At 24.4% G+C, this 23,036-nt stretch overlaps 16 protein-coding genes across 16 annotated transcripts; 11 read left to right on the forward strand and 5 right to left on the reverse strand.

The window, feature by feature from the left end:
• Positions 1–3: 3 nt before the first annotated feature.
• Positions 4–1,020, reverse strand: AAJ76_1000164617 (er-associated proteolytic system protein; the record flags this gene model as incomplete). Its single annotated transcript, XM_024473603.1, has 1 exon — positions 4–1,020. One exon carries the CDS (start codon positions 1,018–1,020, stop codon positions 4–6), a length of 1,017 nt encoding a protein of 338 aa, XP_024332455.1.
• Positions 1,021–1,455: 435 nt separating this feature from the next.
• AAJ76_1000165053 (septin-like protein) lies at positions 1,456–2,499 on the forward strand (the record flags this gene model as incomplete). Its single annotated transcript, XM_024473604.1, has 1 exon — positions 1,456–2,499. One exon carries the CDS (start codon positions 1,456–1,458, stop codon positions 2,497–2,499), a length of 1,044 nt encoding a protein of 347 aa, XP_024332456.1.
• A 22-nt stretch (positions 2,500–2,521) lies between these two features.
• Positions 2,522–2,716, reverse strand: AAJ76_1000166313 (hypothetical protein; the record flags this gene model as incomplete). The annotated part of the gene is made up of 1 exon (XM_024473606.1): positions 2,522–2,716. One exon carries the CDS (start codon positions 2,714–2,716, stop codon positions 2,522–2,524), a length of 195 nt encoding a protein of 64 aa, XP_024332457.1.
• A 413-nt stretch (positions 2,717–3,129) lies between these two features.
• Positions 3,130–3,669, forward strand: AAJ76_1000166727 (u3 small nucleolar ribonucleoprotein; the record flags this gene model as incomplete). The annotated part of the gene is made up of 1 exon (XM_024473607.1): positions 3,130–3,669. The coding sequence occupies one exon, from the start codon at positions 3,130–3,132 to the stop codon at positions 3,667–3,669; it is 540 nt and encodes a 179-aa protein (XP_024332458.1).
• A 577-nt stretch (positions 3,670–4,246) lies between these two features.
• AAJ76_1000167844 (aldo-keto reductase) lies at positions 4,247–5,155 on the forward strand (the record flags this gene model as incomplete). The annotated part of the gene is made up of 1 exon (XM_024473608.1): positions 4,247–5,155. One exon carries the CDS (start codon positions 4,247–4,249, stop codon positions 5,153–5,155), a length of 909 nt encoding a protein of 302 aa, XP_024332459.1.
• Positions 5,156–5,618: 463 nt separating this feature from the next.
• Positions 5,619–5,852, reverse strand: AAJ76_1000169449 (hypothetical protein; the record flags this gene model as incomplete). Its single annotated transcript, XM_024473609.1, has 1 exon — positions 5,619–5,852. The coding sequence occupies one exon, from the start codon at positions 5,850–5,852 to the stop codon at positions 5,619–5,621; it is 234 nt and encodes a 77-aa protein (XP_024332460.1).
• Positions 5,853–5,938: 86 nt separating this feature from the next.
• On the forward strand, positions 5,939–7,078 carry AAJ76_1000169536 (hypothetical protein; the record flags this gene model as incomplete). Its single annotated transcript, XM_024473610.1, has 1 exon — positions 5,939–7,078. The coding sequence occupies one exon, from the start codon at positions 5,939–5,941 to the stop codon at positions 7,076–7,078; it is 1,140 nt and encodes a 379-aa protein (XP_024332461.1).
• Positions 7,079–8,622: 1,544 nt separating this feature from the next.
• Positions 8,623–8,826, forward strand: AAJ76_1000172220 (hypothetical protein; the record flags this gene model as incomplete). Its single annotated transcript, XM_024473612.1, has 1 exon — positions 8,623–8,826. One exon carries the CDS (start codon positions 8,623–8,625, stop codon positions 8,824–8,826), a length of 204 nt encoding a protein of 67 aa, XP_024332462.1.
• A 314-nt stretch (positions 8,827–9,140) lies between these two features.
• On the forward strand, positions 9,141–9,302 carry AAJ76_1000172738 (hypothetical protein; the record flags this gene model as incomplete). Its single annotated transcript, XM_024473613.1, has 1 exon — positions 9,141–9,302. The coding sequence occupies one exon, from the start codon at positions 9,141–9,143 to the stop codon at positions 9,300–9,302; it is 162 nt and encodes a 53-aa protein (XP_024332463.1).
• A 77-nt stretch (positions 9,303–9,379) lies between these two features.
• Positions 9,380–9,922, forward strand: AAJ76_1000172977 (reverse transcriptase; the record flags this gene model as incomplete). The annotated part of the gene is made up of 1 exon (XM_024476702.1): positions 9,380–9,922. One exon carries the CDS (start codon positions 9,380–9,382, stop codon positions 9,920–9,922), a length of 543 nt encoding a protein of 180 aa, XP_024332464.1.
• Positions 9,923–11,354: 1,432 nt separating this feature from the next.
• On the forward strand, positions 11,355–12,716 carry AAJ76_1000174952 (subtilisin-like serine protease precursor; the record flags this gene model as incomplete). The annotated part of the gene is made up of 1 exon (XM_024473614.1): positions 11,355–12,716. The coding sequence occupies one exon, from the start codon at positions 11,355–11,357 to the stop codon at positions 12,714–12,716; it is 1,362 nt and encodes a 453-aa protein (XP_024332465.1).
• A 780-nt stretch (positions 12,717–13,496) lies between these two features.
• Positions 13,497–15,215, forward strand: AAJ76_1000177094 (hypothetical protein; the record flags this gene model as incomplete). The annotated part of the gene is made up of 1 exon (XM_024473615.1): positions 13,497–15,215. The coding sequence occupies one exon, from the start codon at positions 13,497–13,499 to the stop codon at positions 15,213–15,215; it is 1,719 nt and encodes a 572-aa protein (XP_024332466.1).
• A 97-nt stretch (positions 15,216–15,312) lies between these two features.
• Positions 15,313–16,740, reverse strand: AAJ76_1000180337 (hypothetical protein; the record flags this gene model as incomplete). The annotated part of the gene is made up of 1 exon (XM_024473617.1): positions 15,313–16,740. The coding sequence occupies one exon, from the start codon at positions 16,738–16,740 to the stop codon at positions 15,313–15,315; it is 1,428 nt and encodes a 475-aa protein (XP_024332467.1).
• Positions 16,741–16,995: 255 nt separating this feature from the next.
• Positions 16,996–17,589, reverse strand: AAJ76_1000181186 (cyclin k; the record flags this gene model as incomplete). The annotated part of the gene is made up of 1 exon (XM_024473618.1): positions 16,996–17,589. One exon carries the CDS (start codon positions 17,587–17,589, stop codon positions 16,996–16,998), a length of 594 nt encoding a protein of 197 aa, XP_024332468.1.
• Positions 17,590–17,683: 94 nt separating this feature from the next.
• Positions 17,684–20,716, forward strand: AAJ76_1000181281 (chromosome segregation protein; the record flags this gene model as incomplete). The annotated part of the gene is made up of 1 exon (XM_024473619.1): positions 17,684–20,716. One exon carries the CDS (start codon positions 17,684–17,686, stop codon positions 20,714–20,716), a length of 3,033 nt encoding a protein of 1,010 aa, XP_024332469.1.
• Positions 20,717–21,172: 456 nt separating this feature from the next.
• Positions 21,173–22,966, forward strand: AAJ76_1000184770 (small-conductance mechanosensitive channel protein; the record flags this gene model as incomplete). The annotated part of the gene is made up of 1 exon (XM_024473621.1): positions 21,173–22,966. One exon carries the CDS (start codon positions 21,173–21,175, stop codon positions 22,964–22,966), a length of 1,794 nt encoding a protein of 597 aa, XP_024332470.1.
• Positions 22,967–23,036: the final 70 nt, after the last annotated feature.

The following is a 23,036-nucleotide window of genomic DNA, read 5'->3' on the forward strand; positions in this document are numbered from 1 at the left end:
TTTTTAATCACTATCTACTGTTTGAGATGACCATCCTTCTTCGTTTTCATCTGTTTTATTATCTGACAATTTGTTGTTATCACAACTTTCTGTGCTAATACATTCAGTAATACTAGATTTTTCTACAACTAAAGATTCTGTCTCTTCAACATTTGTACGATTAAATGATTCTTCTAATATTTTTATATCTTCTTCATTCATCAAATCTCCCTTTAAAATCTCATTTAGTACAGACCCATTATTGTGCACCACATCTTCATTGCGAGTTTCATCTTTATGCACTGTACCATCATTATTCTGCACTGTATCATCATTATGAGTTTCATTAATCCTTGATCTGTCCCTATTGACATTTAAAGGTCTTCTCCTTTTTTTATTTTTACAACAGTCACTAGAGTGCTCTCTAAATAACTTCTTTAAAAAACATGGTGTTTTGAAAATATCTTGTCCAAATTTAGGATACACATCCTTAAAAAAAAAATAAAAATGTCCAACTAATATTCCCAAGATATCTTCTATTAATATTTTCTTTTCTGTAATTAGCATAAATAAAGGTACAATAAAAGGAAGATAAAAAGCAGGAAAATTTATAAACCCAAATATCTGTACTACAGCACTAGGATTCTTCCTTGTCCAAATGTATGTTATCGTACTTGAAAATGCTGTACCTAGTGTACTTATATTAAATATATTAGCTACTATGAATAGTGTTCCCCACACTATCATTAATAAATATAAATAATCAGATGTATAAATAAAGCTTTCTTCTAACATTTTAGAATATCTGTACAAGAAAGTTATATGGATAATAACATCTAAAGAAGGTTTACCAAAATACAAAAAGCAGGTTATAACTCTCCATACTTCCATGTACCTAAGAAATAAAGAACTGTAATACAAAGTGTAAGGTTGTATAGCATTAATATACACTAAGATCATTAGTGCTATTATGGCCAAAAAAAGAAATCTTGTGATGGGAGGAGTTCCTAATATTTGTGATGTAAAAATGTTAGCATTCATTTTAAGGGATAAAATATTTAAATTTAAATAACAGAGAAAAAATCAGATAGTTAAACATTAATTACTAATTATTTTTAATGTATTAACATTTACTTACTTAAATGATAATTTATAAAGATAAGCCTTGTACATTTTGTAATATAAAAATACTAAATTTACATCTAGACGTGTATTGAAAGATTTAATAATTTTGTAAATAAGTAACATCCTTGGAAAAGCCTAATTAACAAACATTTTATTTTTTAAAAATCAATCATCAATGATTTTAAAACTTTTTATTACACTAGACTTATTCTTCCTATTGGTAGAATAAAAATAATTTATGAAGCAAATTATTACGTTGAGTTTATTTGTTAAACAATTTATTTGTTTAAAAACCAATTGTGCATGAATTCTAAAACTTACAAACATAAATTTTAAAAATAAAAATAAACAATGAAAAAGCAAATTTATTCGAAGGAAGATCTTGGAACAATAGAACTTACACAAACTATAGGATTTAGTAGTGTTCCAGATTTAATACGCACTAAGAGCATAGAAGATGGATTTGAAATAAATGTTCTTGTTACTGGTAGAAGGGGCTTAGGTGCCTCGACACTTATAAATTCTTTATTCGGTGCACCAATTATTTCAAAAACAAGATCTAATGGATTAACAGTCACTAAAAATGAAATAGTAGAAAATGGAATATCGCTTGAAACTACTACAGTAACATATCATTCTGATAATATTAATCCTCTTATTGAGTACATTAATAAACTTAATAATGAATATTTTGAAAATGAACAAGGACCATATAGAATACATAAAGACACAAGAATACATGTTTGTCTTTATCTTATTCCTTCTGATCATTTGACAGATAATGAATTAGATTTTATGAAAAAATTAAGCCATAAAGTAAATTTTATACCTGTTATTCCTAAAGCTGATATGTATACTAGTGAAGAATTAACACAGAGAAAACTTGTAGTACATAATCTTTTACAAGATTATAATATTAACATTTTTAAGTGTCCACACAAGGAACTAGCCGAGTCAGATGTAGAAGATACAGATATTCCAATCTATGCTGTCATAGCCAGTGAGACAGTATATGAAATAAATGGCGACATTATTAGAGGAAGGCAGTATCCTTGGGGATTTATTGATATAGACAAAGAAGAAGGAAATGATTTTAAATGTTTACAAAGACTTTTAATATACAAACATTTTGATGAATTAATAAACAGAACACATATAAGATTTTATAATGAATATAGAAAAGATATTCTTGATTATGAAAGAAATAATGAAATGTCACAGGTAACTAGATACCAAAAATTAAAAAATGCACTTGAAAATATTCTTAAAGAAAAAACACAAAAGTGTTTAGTCGCTTTACAAGAAGAGGAGGCCTTGCTAGATGAAATGATTATTAAAATGTCTGTAGCAGAGGAACCAGTAGGAAATATTCAAAATGCTTTAAATGCAGCGTAATAAACATTTATTGTGAAATATTTTATAAAGGCTTTGTCCAATATCCAAGTTTTAATATTATTACTAAAAATAAAATAGAGACACCTAAAATTTCACATTGTGTATCTCTGTTATTTATCCGTTGAAATGTTTGTTCTTTTATTTTAAATGTATTAATTAAATTTGGTTTGTGTTCTCTGAATAGTAGTTCAAATTGTTCTTCAATCTTATGGTTCATTTACAAGGGAAAATATTTGTAAGTTTACAGAAAATAAATAAATAAATATTTCTTCTTTTTTTAAATTTACTTTATACCAAAAATATTTTGTCATCTTAAGATTTTAATTTAAAAGACATCTTCACATGATATGTGTAATAAATTTAAAATTCAAATAAAGTGATAAAATCTCAAAATTCCTAATTATTTATATATACATAAATAGTGGCATGTTAAATATTACAACACCAAGTTACTTGTGTTTATAATAAAAATTCTAAAGAAATTTTTTAAGTTGAAATGTAAAATTTTATCATATACTACATTCAATAAAATTAATACAACAACACTAGTAATAAATTATTATCTGTCATATCAAATATAATTTATACCCAAAAACTTATATTTTTTTATTATAAAAATCATAGCCCTTTATGCGCATTTCTATTATAGAACCAAAAAACATGCATGAAAAATCAAAAACTCTAATTTCTCTACTAACAACTTTACTTCCTTCATCCGAGGTTGTTAAAGTACACACAGACGATGCAGAAATTCGTATTGACATAATTCAAGATGTAGTACCAAAATATCTTGTTTTAGCAAAAAAAGGCGTTTATCAATTTGCTCTTAAAATTTGTGAATATAGAGAAGTGCCTACTAAATTTTCTGTCTCTAAAAATACGCAACTTGTTTTAAATAATTTTTCTACAGAAATTGGAATACAGCTAGCACATTGTTTTATGGACATATTTCCATGTGATGTGAACAGCAGGCAGATAGTTAATTTTACAGTAAAAAATGAGTTTTTATATTTTAGAATGTACCAGTACTGTTTTAGCAAGGAAGGGCCGATATTTGCTAAAGTGGGTCCACATATAAGTTTTAGACTTGTTAAATATACTGATTATACAAAAGAAGAAAAGGTTGTTGGAGAATATTTAGATTTTAGTAAAAAGAAATGTATGTTATAGATACTTTATTAATATTAAATGTCTTTTATATTTTTTAATATTTATATGTAATTTTGATCATTTATTTACGATGATAGCTTTTATAAAAATTTGTTAAAATAATCTCAGTTGATATATTTTATTATATTTAATAGATGTTAATTAAATCTACATATTTATTCTAAATAGTAACATTACAGACTTTTTATAAATAGTTTTTATTATATTAAATTGATGTTGATAATATTATATATTTGTTATAAATAATTACATCTACAATTTTGTTATAAATAGTTTTTATTATATTAAATTGATGTTAATAATATTACATATTTGTTATAAATTGTAACATTACATATTTGTTATAAATAGTAACATTACAATTTTGATATAAATAGTAACATTACATATTTGCTAATATGATATACATTTAACCCCTTTAATAAAATTTCTCCTCCTTTAAACTATATACAATATATAGAAACATTATACTTTAATTAATGTTTTATTCTTTTTTTTAATTTATTCTTATTTCTATTTTTAATTAAAATATTTATTGGTTAACTGTGAATATAAAAAGAAATTCCTTTGTTATTTAATGTTTGATAAAAAAGTAAAACTTAATAATAATTGTGAAATGCCTATGCTAGGATTGGGTACATGGATGATTACAGATGAAGATAAACTTGAAGAGTCTATTAGAAATGCTATAAAATATGGATACAGGCACATTGATACAGCTTTTATTTATGGGAATGAAAAATTTATAGGAAAAATACTTAAAAAGATATTTACTGAAGGATTAGTTAAACGCGAAGACTTATTTATCACATCAAAGCTGTGGTGTACGTATCATGATGATCCAGAAAAAGGAATTAAACTGACACTAAAAGATTTACAGATGGATTACGTAGATCTATTTTTAGTTCATTTCCCTGTTAAATTTAAAACGGATAAAAATCATAATTCGTTTACGGATGAAAAAGGGAATAACGTGTTAGACACTTTTAATTGTCTGGATGTCTGGAAGAAGATGGAATCTTTAGTAGATAAAGGGCTTACTAAATCAATAGGAGTGGCTAACTTTGGAATGTACAACATTGGCAAAATATTAAAAGATTGCAGAATAAAACCAGTTATCAACCAATTTGAAATTCATCCGTATCTTTCACAGAATGAGTTAGTGGATTACTGTCAGAAAAATGATATTAATGTTGTAAGTTACTCATCGTTAGGAGGAACAGCTAAACAGGATGTTAATTTAAAAGAAGACCCTGAAATTTTAAGAATATCTAAAAAATATAATAAAACTGTCCCACAAGTAATATTGAGCTGGCTAATTATGAGAGATATACTAATTATTCCTAAAAGTATGAGTGAAAAACATATTAAAGAAAATACAGATTTATTTACTCTAAAATATGAAGATTTTATGGCAATAAGTAAATTAAATAGAAATTATAGATTTATTGATTTACCTGAACATGGACCAGATAGATTTAAATAAATCTTTTTTACGTTAAAATTTTAAAAACGTAAAAAGTGCAAATTTTGTTATTATTTAATATTTAAAACTAAATTTATATTTTTGTGATACACATGTCAAGTTTCTCTTTTAAATTTACTAAAAAAGTACTAAATTTTGAATTTTAAACAAAAGATAATAAAAAAGTAAAATTTATTTTAATGTTTATTGATTAAAGACCAATACTAAATTAACGTATGCATAAATAAAAAACTTCATTAATCTTCTTGTCCTTCAAGTTTTTATTCTCTTTCAAACAATAAATATTAGCACTGAAATGTTACTTATTTTAATTTATTAAAATTAAAATTATTAATTTATACGTTAACTATTAACAATACTTCATTGACTCGTAGATAAATTCAAAAAAAATTGCATATTCACATAAAAACAATTTACTAAACTTTATTTATAATCTTAAAAATTAACTTTCTACTACATTAATTTAGTATTTATATTCAAAATATCCCGACTCTTTACTTTTTCTTTTCATACATTTTTCATTTTTTAAAGTATTCAAAGATAACACTACGTTACTAATTTCTTTTTCTTTCTCATAAAAACTATTAAGTAAATCTATTAAATCTTTATTTATCACAAGATTATCTATATCCATTAAAAATGTTAAAAGACCATCAATATCTTTTTTATTTAAAAATTCTGAAATTTTTTTAAGCATAAAGGGCTTTTTTAAAAAGTGATAAAAATTATTTTTTTATTTAAAAATTTTGAAATTTTTTTAAGCATAAAGGGCTTTTTTAAAAAATGATAAAAATTATTTTAATATCAAAATACAACAGTGAAAATGTACTACATTCTCATTTAACAAGATCATCTACAATATTTTCTATTAAAGATAAGTTATTATACAGGAATGATAAAATACTTTGTAAAGTAAATTACAAGGCTATTATAAAAGGTAATAGATTATTTATATTTAGAAATAATATTATTGAAGAATACATTATTAAACAAAAAAAGACTACAAAAAAATTGGTAGATAGTAAATTTGAAAAGCTTTTTACATCACCAATTACTTTTTATGATAATATATATAATGAATCTTATGAGTATCATAAACATAATAAAGAGATACAACCCAATATTTATGACAAAGATAATTTAAATTTGTCTATCTTTAGTAATTTTGAACATACAATAAATTTAAGAGATTATAATTTTTTATGTAATTTTAATAAGATTGAGATGTACAAATCTGCAGTAATTAAAGATACAGATATTTTTTATTATAATAATAAGATACATTTTTTATATCTAACATACTTAGTAACTTTACCATGCAATGATATTATCTATAAATTTACAATTTATAAAAATAAGAAGACAAATAACATTTATGAAATGATTTATAAATCTATAAATAATAAACATAAAAGTATATACAAGATGTATATTATAATAAGTATAATAGAACATACTAAAGTAAATATAAATAATCCAGAGATAATAAAATTACTACATGAAATATGTGTTTACAAATCAAATATAATTGAATTTATTAATTATAAACAGTTTTATACACCAATATTAATTGATTTATATAGAAAGACAAATGGATTATTTCCATATAAAAATTTTATAAATGATCTAATAAAAAATACAGATATTTATAATGAAGTGTCATTATGTGATATAAAAAAGATAGTTATACTTCATACAGAATTATCTTATATTTTTATAAAAAAATGTATTTTAGAAAATAGAGAGTGGGAAATTTGTAAAATTATAAAAATACTTAGAAATAATCAAGAAATTGATAAAGTCATAGACATTTTACTAGAAAATAATTGTTTGTATTTACTCAGTAAGATTATTAAAATTGATATACAACCAATAATGAAGATAGAAAAATATGTAATGGAAAGTTATAAAAAACAGATATAAAAAGTATATTGATAAGTTGTGTAAAACATGTTAAAGATTATTAACGTATATAATAAATCTCTATAAGAAGCTTGTAATACGCTTTATACAGCAACAAAAAGTAAAATAAATTTAGCTTATAAGGTTGTTGTAATCTTCATAAGGAATTTTAAAGATATAGTAAATAGTAAAATAAGCGATGTAATCTAACATATTAATATTCTAGATAATACAGTAGTGTGCTTTGTAAATAAATATCTTCCTTTTTAAATAATATATAATTTATTAAGTGTAAAAATTAGAAAGTTAATGAAAATCTAAGTGAAATTTTTAATTAAAATAGAATTTGACTTTTTTTATAAATGAAAATTTAATAAGAAGAAACTATGAGGTTTACAAAAATATTAAAAAAACTAAAAATATCGATTTTCAAACAATTTACACTTATATAAGCAATAACACACTTATAACATTTATTATGATTTATAGTTGCTAATATGTAGTGTAGAAAAACGTTATAGAAATTTTTGATTCTGTGTTAAATTTGCATTGTATTTCAGTGCCTCATAAACTTTAATACTAATTTTTTTTAATTCTTGTAGATCGTTTATAATTGATTTTTTCTTAATCATTATGAAATGTTCTTTTTGCTTACTTAAAAACAAAATAGAATTATTTCTTTTATTTATGATAAATACAAGTAGTCACGTTTTTTGAAAATGTTGGCTTTCTTATTTAATTAATTTGTTTCTAAAATGTTTATGCAAACACAATTTCTCTAAAAATATAATTCTTTAACTTTTGAGTTTAACTTTATTCTATAACCTCTATATAGTAATTTATTTATTTAAAATTTATAAATTTACTATTGACTTATAAAATTTTATTGTTTAATTATTTAATTAAAAATATCATATTTTAAGAAGAGAAATTGCACACTTCTAAACTTTATAGTGAACATTTTAGGATCGAAAAAGGAATCATTATTCTGCACACTTAGAAAATAATATTTTGAAAGTCTTTTATGTTTTTAAATTTAATAAGTGTAATAAAATATTTAATTGCGTATCAATCTTTTATGCATTTTATTTTAAATATGTTACGATTTAAAAATAACAATAAAATAAAATTATTAAAATATCATAATTTACAAGATATTATGGATAAAAGTATAGAAAACAATTCAATTAATTTATGATTGTAAATTTAAGAAATAATTTATTTGTGCATAAAAATGTTTAATTTTGACAAAATGTCAAGACTCTCATTATATTTGCACACAAAAAAAAAATTAAAATTTAAACTAAATCAAAAATTATTATATCTTTTATATAATAATTTTTAATTTAGCTTTTTAGCTTATATGTCAAAAATAAAGTGTTTTTTATATTAAACGAATGGCCTAAAGATAAACAAAGAAAAAAAGCATAAAAAGAAACTTTTTGTCTACCAATGTGCAAAAAGGTGGTGACCGATAGTATCTATGGCAGTTTTTTAATAAAATACATCTATAGAAGGAAACAACACATTGATGGCTTCAGTACTAGGCGCCGATAGTATACCCAATGAGGACTGCTACAGAGAGCATCCCAACACCACGAACCAGGGAAAGTCCTTTTGGCAGATGTATTAAGGGAGAGGAGCCCATCAATACATCTGCAAAGAAGGGTGAAAAAAACAAGAAGAAAAAAGATATTAAAGACTTAAGAAATTTTAAAAATAAAATAGAGGGCCAAGTATTGGGGGATGTCTTGGTATTCAAAATTTAGATAAAGACTAGATTACGCTATTCCGTTGAAAACGAAATTATCACAAATATATTGTGTGTTCTTTCTTTTTAATAAATATGATGTGCCTTTACGCGTATACTTATTGTTTTTAATTACAAATTGTCCTTTTTATGATAAATTAAAATTTGCTATAGACACCCTGTATAAAATTATTTTATTTTAACAAATAAAAGCGAGGGAAAATGCACAAAAACATTTCTGTGCTTAGAGAAATAAAGCCTACACTTATGCTACTCGTTCTTAATAAAAAGTACAAAGAATTTTACAAATTTTTTAAAAAGAAGGGTTAAAAAATGATGGATGATATAAAAAATAAAAAAATGTTCGGATTCAAACTTTTAATATATATAGATGAGGAAAATGTCCTTAAAGATTTTTTATCATGTTTTAGGGTAAAAAGCAATGCTTATTTAAAAATATACATTTGTACACTATCATTCAACAAAGAAGTATAATTATATGCCATCGAAATAAAACTATATGATTTTTTTTTATATAAAACTGCAATTCAAGGAGAAAAACAGTAGATCATATGGCTACAAAATGCGAAAAGATGCTAGGACATGACTATATGAGAAGACATAATGAGGTAGTCAAGTGTATACACATGCTGCTGTGTAAGAAATATAAGATAGAAGATTCAGGAAAGAAACTAAGAAGTCATTCAGTCCAACAAATAGTGGCCAATAAATATGTAAAAATAAGAATAGATACTACCATAAAGATAGACGTGAAGATAAAATACAATAAGCCAGACATTGTCGTTATTGATAAAAAGAGTAAAGAAATATTAATTGTTGAAATTGGTGTTACTTCGATTGACAATCTACAACAGGTAGAATCTAAGAAGTTAAGAAAGTACGACGTATTGGTTAATGAACTTGGTTTGATTCATGAATGCAAAACAAGAATAATTCCATATGTATTGACATGGGATGGTATCGTTACAAAATACCATGCAAAATACAGGAAGGAGCTTGCAATCTCTGATCAAATTGAAGCTTATATTCAATCGGTCGCTCTAAAAAAACTCTTGAAAGTGTCTCGATGGAGTTCAGCCGAGGAGCAGATCTGACAATTGAGGAAGCTAGAAAGGAAGAGAATCTTAGACAGAAATTTACCCACGTTGAAATCATATTTTGATAACATAAAAACTCATAACAAATTTAACCTTTAAATAAAATATTTTATATAAAAAATTTACTTTTTGTATTTAGTAATTCTTATGGAGAAACATACGTATGTTAGATTTTTCTAAAAACACACAAATTTTTTTAGTTACATACACATCACAACTATTAATATTACTAACAAATTGTTTTATTAAAAAATAATCTAACTACAATATATATTATTGTTTCTGTTAAAAAACGGTTGTAATTTTAAGTTATAAATTTAAAAAATATGTCTAATATAACTTTAATTTTTTACTGCTTGTTAAAAATTAAAATTTTTAAAAAAAAAAATTATTTAAAACAAAAATTTTTTATAAATAATTAATTTTTAAGAATATTTTTACGGACTGTGGTAAAATATAACATTTTTAATTAATTTTTATAAATTAAGATTTTTTAAAATTTTTAAAAATATAAAAAACTAGTAAAAAGGGTGCGTAGAGTGGAAAGAAGCAATAACAATATTAAAAAGAAATTTATAACAGTAAAGATAAAAAGGAGTCATCTATAAAAAATTATCAAAGACTTTTTTGAATTAGGTTTTGTATGAAGTGTGATTTATAAGATGAAAAACATCTCTCTATTGGAATTATATGTTTGAAAAGTATCTTTTAATATTTTATAAATATTAAACCCATGTCCAGTCCCAACAGATTTTATTACCAATGACAACCTCATGAAATTTCATGAAAAAAATAAAAAAAATGTCAATTTTAACTTTTTATGTAGAAATTTTTAGTGAAGAATAAAAATTAAAAAATTTCAAGCAGGATGGATTTTTGAATATGATATTAATTATTATTTGATATATATAGTAGTTTTATTTTTTCAAAATATATAACAATGTTACTTTTTTAAAAATATAACAGTTTTAGATTCACGTACACTTTTTTATTCAAAAAATAAATTATTATTTATAACAATTTTAAATTGAAAAAAATATATACAATAAAATATAAATCAAGATTATTGTTTTAACTGTTTTAAAATGAAAAGAGTTGCGTATGCTTAATAACTACTTTTTAATTTAAATTAACTTTTCAATAAAATATAAATCAAGATTATTGTTTTAACTGTTTTAAAATGAAAAAAAAATTATATATATTTATAAACGCTTTTTAATTTAAATTAGCTTTTCAAAAAAATGTGAAATCAAGATTATTGTTTATAACTGTTTTAAAATGAAAAAATATATTAAATAACTACTTTTTAATTTAAATTAACTTTTTAATAAATATAAAATCAATATTTTTTACATAAATCATATTTGAACCATTTAATAAACAAAATGTTTCAGTTATTTAATAAATTTTAAAAATGCATAGATAACAGATGAAAATTTTATATCTTTGTGCAATAATTTACTGCTTAGAAGATTACATTGTATTATTCGAGGACAGAACAAATCTTAACAATCTGCAAAGGATATTAAACCGCGAAAATAATCTTATTAAGACTAAGAAACTTCTATCTTCTAAGTCAAAAATAAAACATGAATTTTTAAATGGATTCTATGGTGAAATGGATGAAGAAACAATAAAAAAACTAGAAAAAGAAGAAGAAATAGCTGTCATAGAGAAGGACAGCGTGGTAAAAATAGCAAATTATAAAGTAATGGATATATTTTTAGATGCAGGAAATTTACACCACGAGAGAAAAGAATCAACAATACCATTAGCCCTGCAAGAACGAGCACCTTGGGGATTAAGTAGGGTTTTAGGAAAATCATATGTCAAATCAAGGCAATACATTTATCCTGAAGATGCAGGTAAAGATGTGGAGGTGTTTGTAATTGATACGGGAATAAATGTCTTACACCCGGATTTTCAGGGAAGGGCACGATGGGGCGCAAACTTTGTCGGTGGTTCGTTAGACACTGATGATAATGGACATGGAACTCATGTGGCGGGTGTAATCGGTGGATTTAAATATGGTATAAGTAAAAAAGCGAATATAGTCGCCGTAAAAGTATTAGATGCTAATGGTGTAGGAATGATTTCAAAAATATTAAAAGGAATTGACTATGTTATCAATGAACACGAAAAGAAAAGAGAACTGCTGTATGACATTGCATCAGCCAAATATTTAGGAAAGAAACGTACGCCAAACTTGGAGAAGAATCTCGAAGAGTTTATAAATGAATCAAATTTACAACCAAAAACAGTTGTAAATATGAGTGTAGGAGGTACAAAATCCGTAGCACTGAATTTCGCTCTTGATTATGCGGCATCTTTAGGAATACACTTTGCTGTTGCAGCAGGTAACGACCAACAGAATGCATGTTCTTACTCTCCTGGATCGTCTAAACATGCAGTGACGATTGGTGCGACTGATATGCACGACAAAACAGCAGATTTCAGTAATTTCGGTAATTGTGTAGATTTATATGCACCAGGTGTAAATATTCTTAGTGCGTGGAATGATAGGAGATGGAGAGTTGTATCGGGGACATCAATGGCATGTCCTCATGTTGCTGGTGTTATGGCTTTATATTTAGGATTAGCAGGATTTACACCTGAAGCACTAAAAAACAGATTAATTAAAGATGCTAAAAATGTAATATCTGCAGACAATGCAAATGAATCGATATTTAAAGCTATGTGGCCACTTAATTGGTTTTCAGATAAAGAAAAGCTTCCATTAGTTTCTACAAATAAATTAATTAAAAAGATTATCGACAAAAACAACAAATAAATAAATTAATTATATTTTTTTAGGTAAATTAAAGTATTTAAATGTTATGTCTTTTAAATTTAACTTTGCACTTTTAATAATGAGAGCTTTCTAGAATCTTATTATTTACTCTAAACAAGACAATTTTATAAATTCGACTGTCGCATTCAAAACACCTATTATTAATTTTTAGATTTAATGCCGAAGAAAATTTCTTAGATGACAATAAATTTATTTTTACTATGTCTAGTCCAACATTATATTTATATCACAATAATAAATACATTAAAAAGTTGACGTCTTTTTTGCTAAAAAATTAATATTTTATATGCTAACTGCCTACAGCGTTTTAATAAAATTTCTAAAGCATCTTTTAGTAAATAATATATTTTCATGATAAAAGTAACTGTTGATTTTTATCGCTTTTCTTATGCATGCTAGTCCATGTCTGTACTTTCTATAGTTACTACTTTACCGGTTTATTTTCTCTAAACTTCTCTTCTAAATTAGTGACTCTTCTCCATAGTCATTTTAAAAAGTGTTTAATACAATTTATTAATAAAAAATATAAGAAAATTATTATCCCAGAATAACTTTATAACTCAATCTATACATCAATGTAATATCTAAACTTTTTATGTAAAAACTTGTTAATTTCGTATTTTTGATAAAAATGAAATTTTCACCAAATGTTTTATTTAAATTTAACACAAGATGTATTTATGATAAATATTTTAAAAAAATATTATTAACAGTTAAAACGGCACTTGATAAAATTTATTATTTTTTAAATGTGAGGCCATGTTAAGAATCCAAAATTTATCCATGCGCATAGAAGATGAAATAATTTGTTTTAACCAGCATTTCGAAGTAAAAGGTGTCTGTTCTGTTGTAGGAAGGCATAATAAATTAAGAGAATGTCTTATATCTATCTTTTCTAATTCTGTATCAAAATATATACATGGACTTGATTTTGACATGAAGGTATTTTTTAAAGGAGTGAACATAAAAAAAAATAGATTTATTTTTCTATTGTGTCCATACACACTTCTAAATGCAAAAGACAATATTGAAGATATTTTGTATTTTGTAAATAAAGATTTGGCGGAACAAGTAATCAAGGATTTCAGATTGCATAAATTTAGGTATCTAAGTATTAATGAACTAAGTCCATCTATTTTTAATATTTTAGAAATAGCTATAGGCATATGTTCATGTTCTAGTGTGTTATACTTTTCTCTAAATCCTGATCCATACAGAAACAAATATTTTTATTTAAAGTTACTACAAAAATATGCTATTTTAAATGAAGCAGTCATTTTTGTTGAGGGAGAGTTACTTAATGTTGATAATTTTGACAGTTATTTGCTAATAAAAGATAATAGTATATTTTCTTTTATTATTGGAAAAGATAAAAAGATTAATGCTGAAAATTATCTAAAATTGAATACTTTTATATATAAAACATATATTAGTAAATTTAATGTTAGAGGAGGTAATAAAATAAATTATGATATTTTTACTGATAATAATTCATTATCAGTAAGTGATACATCTTCTCTTGTAAATAATATTCAATATACAGATGTTGATAATGTTACAAAATTTATTATTTTTAAGCATAAAATTTGTAAAAAAATCATAAAATATTATACATTTCTTGTACCAGATGTTTGTAAAGTTGTAATTTTAATTAACTCTAAATTGCATCGCAAACAAAATTGGAATAAAATCAGATTTTATTATGCCAATATTGGAAATATTACTTTGTTGATTGTAATTTATAAACATTGGTATTCACTACATATGTTACTTCTTATGGTAATTTATTGGATTTTTTATTATTTTTTAACCATAAAAGGTATTTCAATTACTGCTTTTATTTTCAAGAGTAGAAAAAGATTTCATAAAATTTGTTACATTCTCGATTTTTTTATTATAATAATGATTTTTAAATATTTAATAGATACTGGAAATATTTCTGTTACAGAAATTTATATAAAAGCTAATAACGAATATTTTGTAAAATTTAATCCATTTTTATGCTATGTTACTACATCAATAGCCTATACGTTGATTTTGTATAGCTCTGTATTTCATATAAATGAAGATTATGCATTTGTAAGGGAATATCTATATAAGTCATATAATTCAAGTACTTATTATTTTTACTTAATTTTAATAAGTTTATTTTCTTCGGCTTTGCCTCTTATTATATTTTCTTTTGTAATTAATTTAAAGTATATTTGTGCTATATCTTTAAATGCTATATTTATTATACCTTTATTTAATTTATTTAGACATACAAAATCAAAAGTAATAACAATGTCTTACATTGTTACAAGAAACTTTTTTTATTCTTTAAATTACAAAGACTCAGTGTACTATAAAATATGTAATTTTATTGATCCTTTTATAATTGTAAGAAGTGCCATTTTTGATGGATTTAAATACGAAATTATTCTTAGATTGGTTTGTATTTACATTTGTATATTTTTAGTATTCTGTACACTTTTGTAAAATTTAATTAATTTTTTAGTATTAAATAGCAGTTTAATTAATTTGATGTTTTTTAAAAATTTATAAAAAGTTTTACTTTTAGACTATACATTTAATTTCAAATGAGATATGAAACTCCTACAGCGCATACAATAACAACTGCTACAATACCAACAGCAATGGCTACACGTCCCATTCCACTACTCTTTTTCTCTTCGTGTGCATCATCCGATGAAGATGAATCATCTTTGGTAATTTTTTTTGTTTTCTTTGGTTTTTTTAATGGCATCTTTTTACATTTCTTTAATACTGGAGTTTTGTCGCATTTAGAAATTCTACCAGATACACTTAAATCTAAATTAAAGAATGCTTTTATATAATCACAATCTTGATCTGGAATTCGACCTCCATAGCAGGATTTCAATTGATCGCATCCAAATTCAGGAATATCTAATTCTTGGCAGTAAGCATTACATTCGTTAATATAGCTATCATCATAATTGCATCCGTTGATAAGATTGTTACAAATTCCATTAACTAAATCTATTTTTAAGCCTACTGACAGGTCGAGAACAAAATCGACTGCTTGATTGAAATTTTCGTCGGCAAAATTAACTTTGGAAAATATATTGAAAACAGCGCAAATGGCTGCAGCTTTATAAACAACTTTAGGGGTTATAGCACAAACTGGTGGTTCGCATACTTTTTCTTTTTCCACTTTACATTTATATTCAGATTCACATGATTCGTAAGATTCGCATGATTCATAAGATTCACAAGATTCGGATTCTTTTCTACATTTTCTTTTAAGTGCACAACAAGCTCTATTAACAATAGCACAGCATAATTCATTTTTTCTGACAAGTTCACTTTTGTAAGCCCTTGCTAATCCCTTAAGTTCATGTATTGACAATCCTATTTTACGGAAGACGCAATTTAGGTATCTTACAACTTGATGAAACCAAATTTCAGTATTGCATGGTGTACACACTGGTCGTAATGGATAACCGTTAACAGTTATATCAGTATTGTTTTTTACAAAATACTCACTAGAAAGGGTATATTCATTGGAGGTTGTGCTTCCAGTCTTAATAATGTCAACTGTTGAAAGGAATCTAATGTATATTTTTCCATCTGTAGCCGATCCAGGAATGAAAATTTGAATGCTAAAATTAACAAATCCTGTAAGTGGATCAACTGTTTCAATTATAGCAACATTATTTTTAATTTCATTGGGTGCTACTAAAGACATTAAAGAAGGAAATTGGTTGTCGTTAGATTCAATTACTAATCTAGCACCAGGTCTAATGCCATTATCTGATGCTTCATAAACAATTACAATAAGATCTTCATCAGGGAAAAAATTGATGCAAAATCCCTTTGTATGCTCTCCAATAGGTGTAAGTGGTCCAAAAGGTCCATTTTCAAATTGTGTTTGAACTTTAATCTGATACAAATCTTGTATGCAATTGCCTCTTGTAATATTCGTAGTACAAGCAATAAGTGAAATTAGTGTTGAAACTAGAGCAAACTTATGTAATTTCATACCCCAAGAATTTTTTTTTTCTTTTATAGTTTTATTTGTTTGTTGTAATAATTAAGTTAAATTAATTTAGTAAAAAAAATACCTTGTAAAGATATTTATTGATAATTCTTTAGTGAAAATTGCTTTATTAGTTTTTATTAATTTGTTTGTTTAGTCTTAAACAAACAAAATAAAGTTATATTAAAAAATTAAAAAAGTTTATTTAAAATATTTAATGCATAAATAACATTTTATTTGTATAAAATATCAAAAGGTTTAATTAAATTCAACACCCTTAAACAACAATTTTCTTATTTCACTCACCATATTTCTATCGATACTTTTGTAATATACAACTTCAAAAATGTCAATTTCTTCATCTTTAAATGTTGAAAGCGCAACAATTTCTGGATCAAATATTCCATTAATATAATTAATGTAATTTACCCTATTGTCATTATGGACATTAAAAGCAAGTTCTAATTTATAAGTAGAATCTAATTCAAGATCTTTACAAATACTCTGAATGTATAAATGTATAGGAACAATATCAAAATTAAATTGGCACATTTCTACCACACGGCTTTCAATAAATATTACTTTTTCAACTGGAAAATTTATACTAAAAGATTTCTTAAAATTATCTAAGAGTACATTAAGTTTTACAATATTTTCTGTTATTTTACCAGAAATAAAAAAACTAGCCAACGATATAAGAGAGTGACTTTCCCTTTTAAAAAATGTAGGATAGGTATGTTGAAAAATTATCTGTGATATTGCAGTTTGTTTAATAGGAGACTTAAAAATTTCTGATAAATGTAGTATTATTTTATTTCCTTCTTTAATATCATTTTTAAAAATATTTTCCATGGGCAAAAATATTTTCAACTTAAACTGTTTATGCAAATTAACTATTTAAATAAATAAAATTAAAGGTGCATAAAAATTATGTTTTAAAAAGCCCATGTATATTAAGGACATAATATTGGACGGATTTAAAATTTATGAAAATAAAACAGTTATTAGAAATTTGACTAAATCTTATAATGCAATTACCGGATTAAATGGATCAGGAAAAAGTAACATTATTGATGGAATTATTTTTGCTTTAGGGTTAGAAAGTCGTAAATTATTAAGAGCAAATTCTTTAAAAGAACTAATTAATGTTCATCGAAGTGATTGTAAAGTAACTTTAATTTTATCAAATACAGATAAATCAAAAAGTCCAGTGGGATACAAAGATTTTAATGAGATTGTTATATCAAGATCAATTGATAGCTTAGGGAAAACAAAATTTTATATTAATAATCATGTATGTTCAGCAACGACAATTAATAAATTATGTGCAAGTATGAATATAAATGCTGAAAAGGGGGAATTTTTTTTTATTATTATGCAGGGACACATTACAAAAGTACTAAATATGAAAAGTAAAGAAATTGGAAATTTAATTGAAGAGACAGCAGGTACTAGATCATACGTAAAAGAAAAAGAAAAAGCATTGTTGGTTTTAGAAAAAAAAGAATCTAAATTGATCGAAGTTAGAGATATTTTACAGAAAAGAATTTCTCCATTTTATTCTCGTTTGAGAGAAGAAAGAGAAGCATATCTTGAACAAAAAAATTTGGATCAACTCAAAAAAGATGCTATAAATGAACAACAAGAAATCAAAAAAGACTTATTAGTGAACGAAGTCTCAAAAAATATTAATATTTTAAAGAATTTAATTGAGACTTTTGTCACAGAAAAGAAGCAACTTATGCATTTAGAATCAAAAATTGCAGAATTACAGGAATTTGATTCTGAAGATAATGCAATTGTAATTAAAGAACTTTTAGACGAAGAAAAGTTTAAATTAGATGAAATCAAAAAAAATAATTTTTTAAACAAAATCAATAAGTTAAAAGAACAATTAAACAAGCTGAAAATACCAAAAAAAAATTTAAATCTTCAAGAACTTAAGGCGAAAGAGGCCTTTTTACAAAAAAGTTTTAAGAACGAAGTAGGGATTGGAGGTAAAGATTTTGAAATACTTGAAGAGCTAGAAAATTTAAAAATTTTAAAAACAAAATTGGAATATAAATGTCAGAGTTACAAAAATTTGAATTTACAAGACATTGATAATAAGTTAAATAATATTGAAAAGTTAAGAGTTAATTTAGAAGAATTTAATAATAAAAAAACACGATTAAATTATCTAAAGACAAAGATTAATTATCCTATAAAAACAGGTATCTATGGAACTATTGATGAAAATTTTACAATTTTTGATGAAAAATATAAAGAAGCGATTTATACAGTTATGGGTGCCAAATCTAAGCACATTATTGTTGAAGATGAAAATATAGGCTCTGAATTGTTAAATTGTTCAGATCGTAGAATTAGTGTTATCCCGCTTAACAAGATTAGGTCAAAAATTGTAAGTAAAAATGTTATTGATTCAATTAAAGAAGCAGATGGTCTGCACATGATAGATTTACTTAAATTTGATGTAAAATTAAAAAAAGCAATGGAACATGTTTTTAATGGATTCTTTGTCTTTGAAAACAAAGATATTGCTAAAAAAATATGCTATAAATATAAAGTTATGTGCATAACGTTAGATGGAAGTGTTTATGATCCAAAAGGTACACTAACAGGAGGAAAAGTAATTTATAAAAACGAAATTATCAGCAGATTAGAAATTTTAAGCTTATTAAATGAAATTAAAAAGGAAGAGCAAAATATACAAACCTTTGACAAATTAAAGGAAGAATATGAACAATTAAAAGTTAATAAAAATAAATGTGCCGAAAAAGAGAAAATTTTAGAAGATTTGAATCATGTATCAGTTAAAATTAAGACAATTACAGATTTAAAGAACAATACAGTAGATGTAAGAAAAGATTTATCTGAAGTGCGTAAAAATATAATTGATGCGATACAAGAAGAAAATATAGAAAAAGAAATAGAAGATAAAAAAAACAAAATATTAATTGAGATTAGTAATTTAGAAAAAAAACAAAAAGAAAATGAGGATCTACACGAAGACTCTGTAAATAAAATATTGAAATTACAGGATAAACTTGGAGAATTAGAAATCAAAACTAGTAATAAAAGATTAAGTGAACGGCAAGTTGAAGGATTAGAGCCTAAACAGAAGTATTTAATTCGATCAACATCAAAAGTAAAAAATAGAATATTTAAAATTTCTTCTGAGATCGAAGATATGTTGACGACGCTAGTAGAGCAACATAACAACGCAGTAAGCAATAACTCTTCGGTTCAATTATTTACGGATGAAGAGGATTATAGGATTTTTAAATCATTAGAAATAAATGAAGATGTCTTTAAATTTCTACAGTGTGAAATATCTGACGAAGAACATAAAAAAAAGTTAGATCGACTTTCTGAACTTAATGCTATTTTAGAAAAATGTGCAGCAAAAAGGACTGTAAGAATGGATCCTTCAAATTTTGATTTATTAGAGAAAAATGAACTGTTAATTCAATCACTAAAGGATAAAATTAAACAACTTGAAAGTGATAAACATGCAATATTAAGTAGTATATCAAGCTTTGATTTATTAGGAGTTAAAGAGAATGAGAAGGCATTTAGACATTTAAATGAAAAAATCGGTATTTTTTTGCGGTACTTTTTCCAGGATTCTAACGTAAAAATTGACAAAGTAGGAGCAATTGATTACGAATTAAAAGTAAAGATAGGCAACTGGAAAGAATCTCTTGCCGAATTAAGTGGTGGACAAAGAAGTTTAGTGGCATTATGTATAATATTTTCTATATTGACTTATCGCCCCGCTCCTTTTTATATTTTTGATGAAATAGACTCTGCTCTTGATTTAAGCTATACTCAAAATATTGGAGAGATAATTAAGAAAGAGTTTTGCAGTAGTCAATTTATTATTATAAGTTTGAAAAATGGAATGTATGAAAATGCAGACAATGTGTATAAGGTATTTTTAAAAGATGGTAAATCTAATATCTGCCAAATAAAATAAACGTTTTTAGTTATTGTGTACAGTAATGTTTAAATATTAAGAAGTTAACTTAAAAATGACATATAATTTTCTTATTAAAAAATCATATTATTATTTTTTCAAGTAAAAGGATTTGATATTAATTTGCTCATAGAGAAATAATCAAACAAGAATATCTATTTAATGTAAATAACTTGTATAAAAAATTGCTTCTAGCTAATAAACTCAACTGCCAAATAAATTATACGAATATAAAATCTGTTAAATTTTACTTTTCTATAGTAAAAAAATAAATAAAATATTACAAATAATTTCTATGCATTATACAATAATTTTTAAAGAACACACCCAATCTAGGTAATATTTATTTATTAATATGACATTAAATAACATCACCATTAATAAAAGTCAAACATTAAAATTATCAATTTCTCTTTAACATTTTCCCCTATTTAAACATTTTTTTAATGTCCCTTTATGCCAAATTATGACTTTGAGGAATCTGAAGATTTAGATGAAATAGAAGAAGTAAGCTCGTATCAACAAACAATGGAAGAATCAGAAATTTCTGATGATTTTGACTACGATGCTGAAGAGAAAGATTTTAAATCTACAGTTTTAAGACTTAAACTTAAAGCCGAAGATAATCTTACACTTAAATACTACATTATATTTTTATGCACATTTCTCTTTCTAATTTTCGGCATTATTTTCTGGAAAACTGATATTGAAGTTAAAGAAAAGGAAGGCACTTTGTATAGCGTAAAACTTGGTCTGATTTTTTTAAACTTATTTGTATCCTCTGTTGCTTTTTTAGTATTAAGTTTTATACTTATGTCTACACCATTCTTTTACATATGTGAATTATCTGAACACATTTCTTTAGCATGTGTTTGTTTAGTGTATATTTTTTACTTTTTATTAAATAAATCAAACTACTGTATACAACACAATCAAGGAGTAGAAATTTACATTGGAGATATTTTAAATATTCTTTTAGTATCTATTTTTTTATTTGCGGGGCTTAAACTTTGGTCACAGAGTATTGGTGTAAATTTTAATTATAGTATTTATATTGATAGAATTAGGAGATGCATAGTAGAAGAAGTATTTTTAAATATGTTTCGTAGAAAGAATAAACCTAAAAAGATTCATTACCTTATAAAGACCTTTGTATTAGATAAAGAAATGGACATATTTAAAAGGAGACTACTTTTTAAAGAATTCCAAAAAAGTTATAAAATTTCAGAGAAAAGTCGTAAAAAAGAAAAATATAAAGAATTTGCATTTAAAAAGGCAAATAGCTTGCATTTTAGAGCCTTGACTAATTATAAAATAACTTATGTTGGAGATATTAGTAGAATGCTTAATCAGTATATAAATAGTGAGAATGCAGATAAAAATGAATTGGATAGAAATTACAATACACAAAATACAGAAGGTAAATCATTACTAGTGGATAAGTTTATAAAGATTCTAGATCTTCCATCAAAATACAGGTTAGATGGTAAAGGCTTTTATAAAATTATTAAAAGGGTAGATAAAGAGAAATATATTCTTAGTAAAAATCTGGAGCAAATGAGTGCTGCCTTGGATCGTGTATGTGTTTTTATGAAATTTCTTATAATTATTATAGCCATTCTAATGTTGTATATAAAAGTATCTAAAGAACTTGCTTCTACTGCAGGTGTAATTTCTGCCATATTTGGTACACAGATAATTTCTAATTCTTTCTCTTCTAATGCTATAAACAGCCTTATTTTTTTATTTATTATACATCCATATGATATTGGTGATAGAATATTTGTAAGTTTAGATAATTGCATTGAAAATTTAGTAGTTTCTGAATTGAATGTATTTTCTACTGTTTTTCAAAGATGGAATGGTACATGTGTTTATGTTCCTAATTCACTATTAAGTACTAAATTAATAACGAATATAAGAAGAAGTGGAATTATAGCAGATTCACATAAAATACAGATTAATGCTAGAACAGACCAGAGCAAATTACTTAGTCTTAAAAGTACTATTGAAGCCTTTTTAAAGAAACACAAAGAAGATTTCACTGATTATTGTATGGTAAATTACGAATCTATAGAGAATAGTAATAAGCTACATATGAAAGTATATATGCAATATAAAACGAACAGTCAAAATTACGAATTATATCTAAAAAGAAAAACCAACTTTCTTTCATTCCTGAATAGGTCTTTGCAAGTTCTTGAAATTGAATATTGTTTGCCACCTCAGAGAGTAGTTTTAAAAAAATAAAACAGAACGCTGTTTTATTTTAATAATTAAAAATTTGACTTCTAATTAAATTACGTTTTTTTGACCCTTT

Source organism: Vairimorpha ceranae (assembly GCF_000988165.1).
Source record: "Vairimorpha ceranae strain PA08 1199 chromosome Unknown NODE_1, whole genome shotgun sequence".
Lineage (NCBI taxonomy): Eukaryota > Fungi > Microsporidia > Nosematidae > Vairimorpha > Vairimorpha ceranae.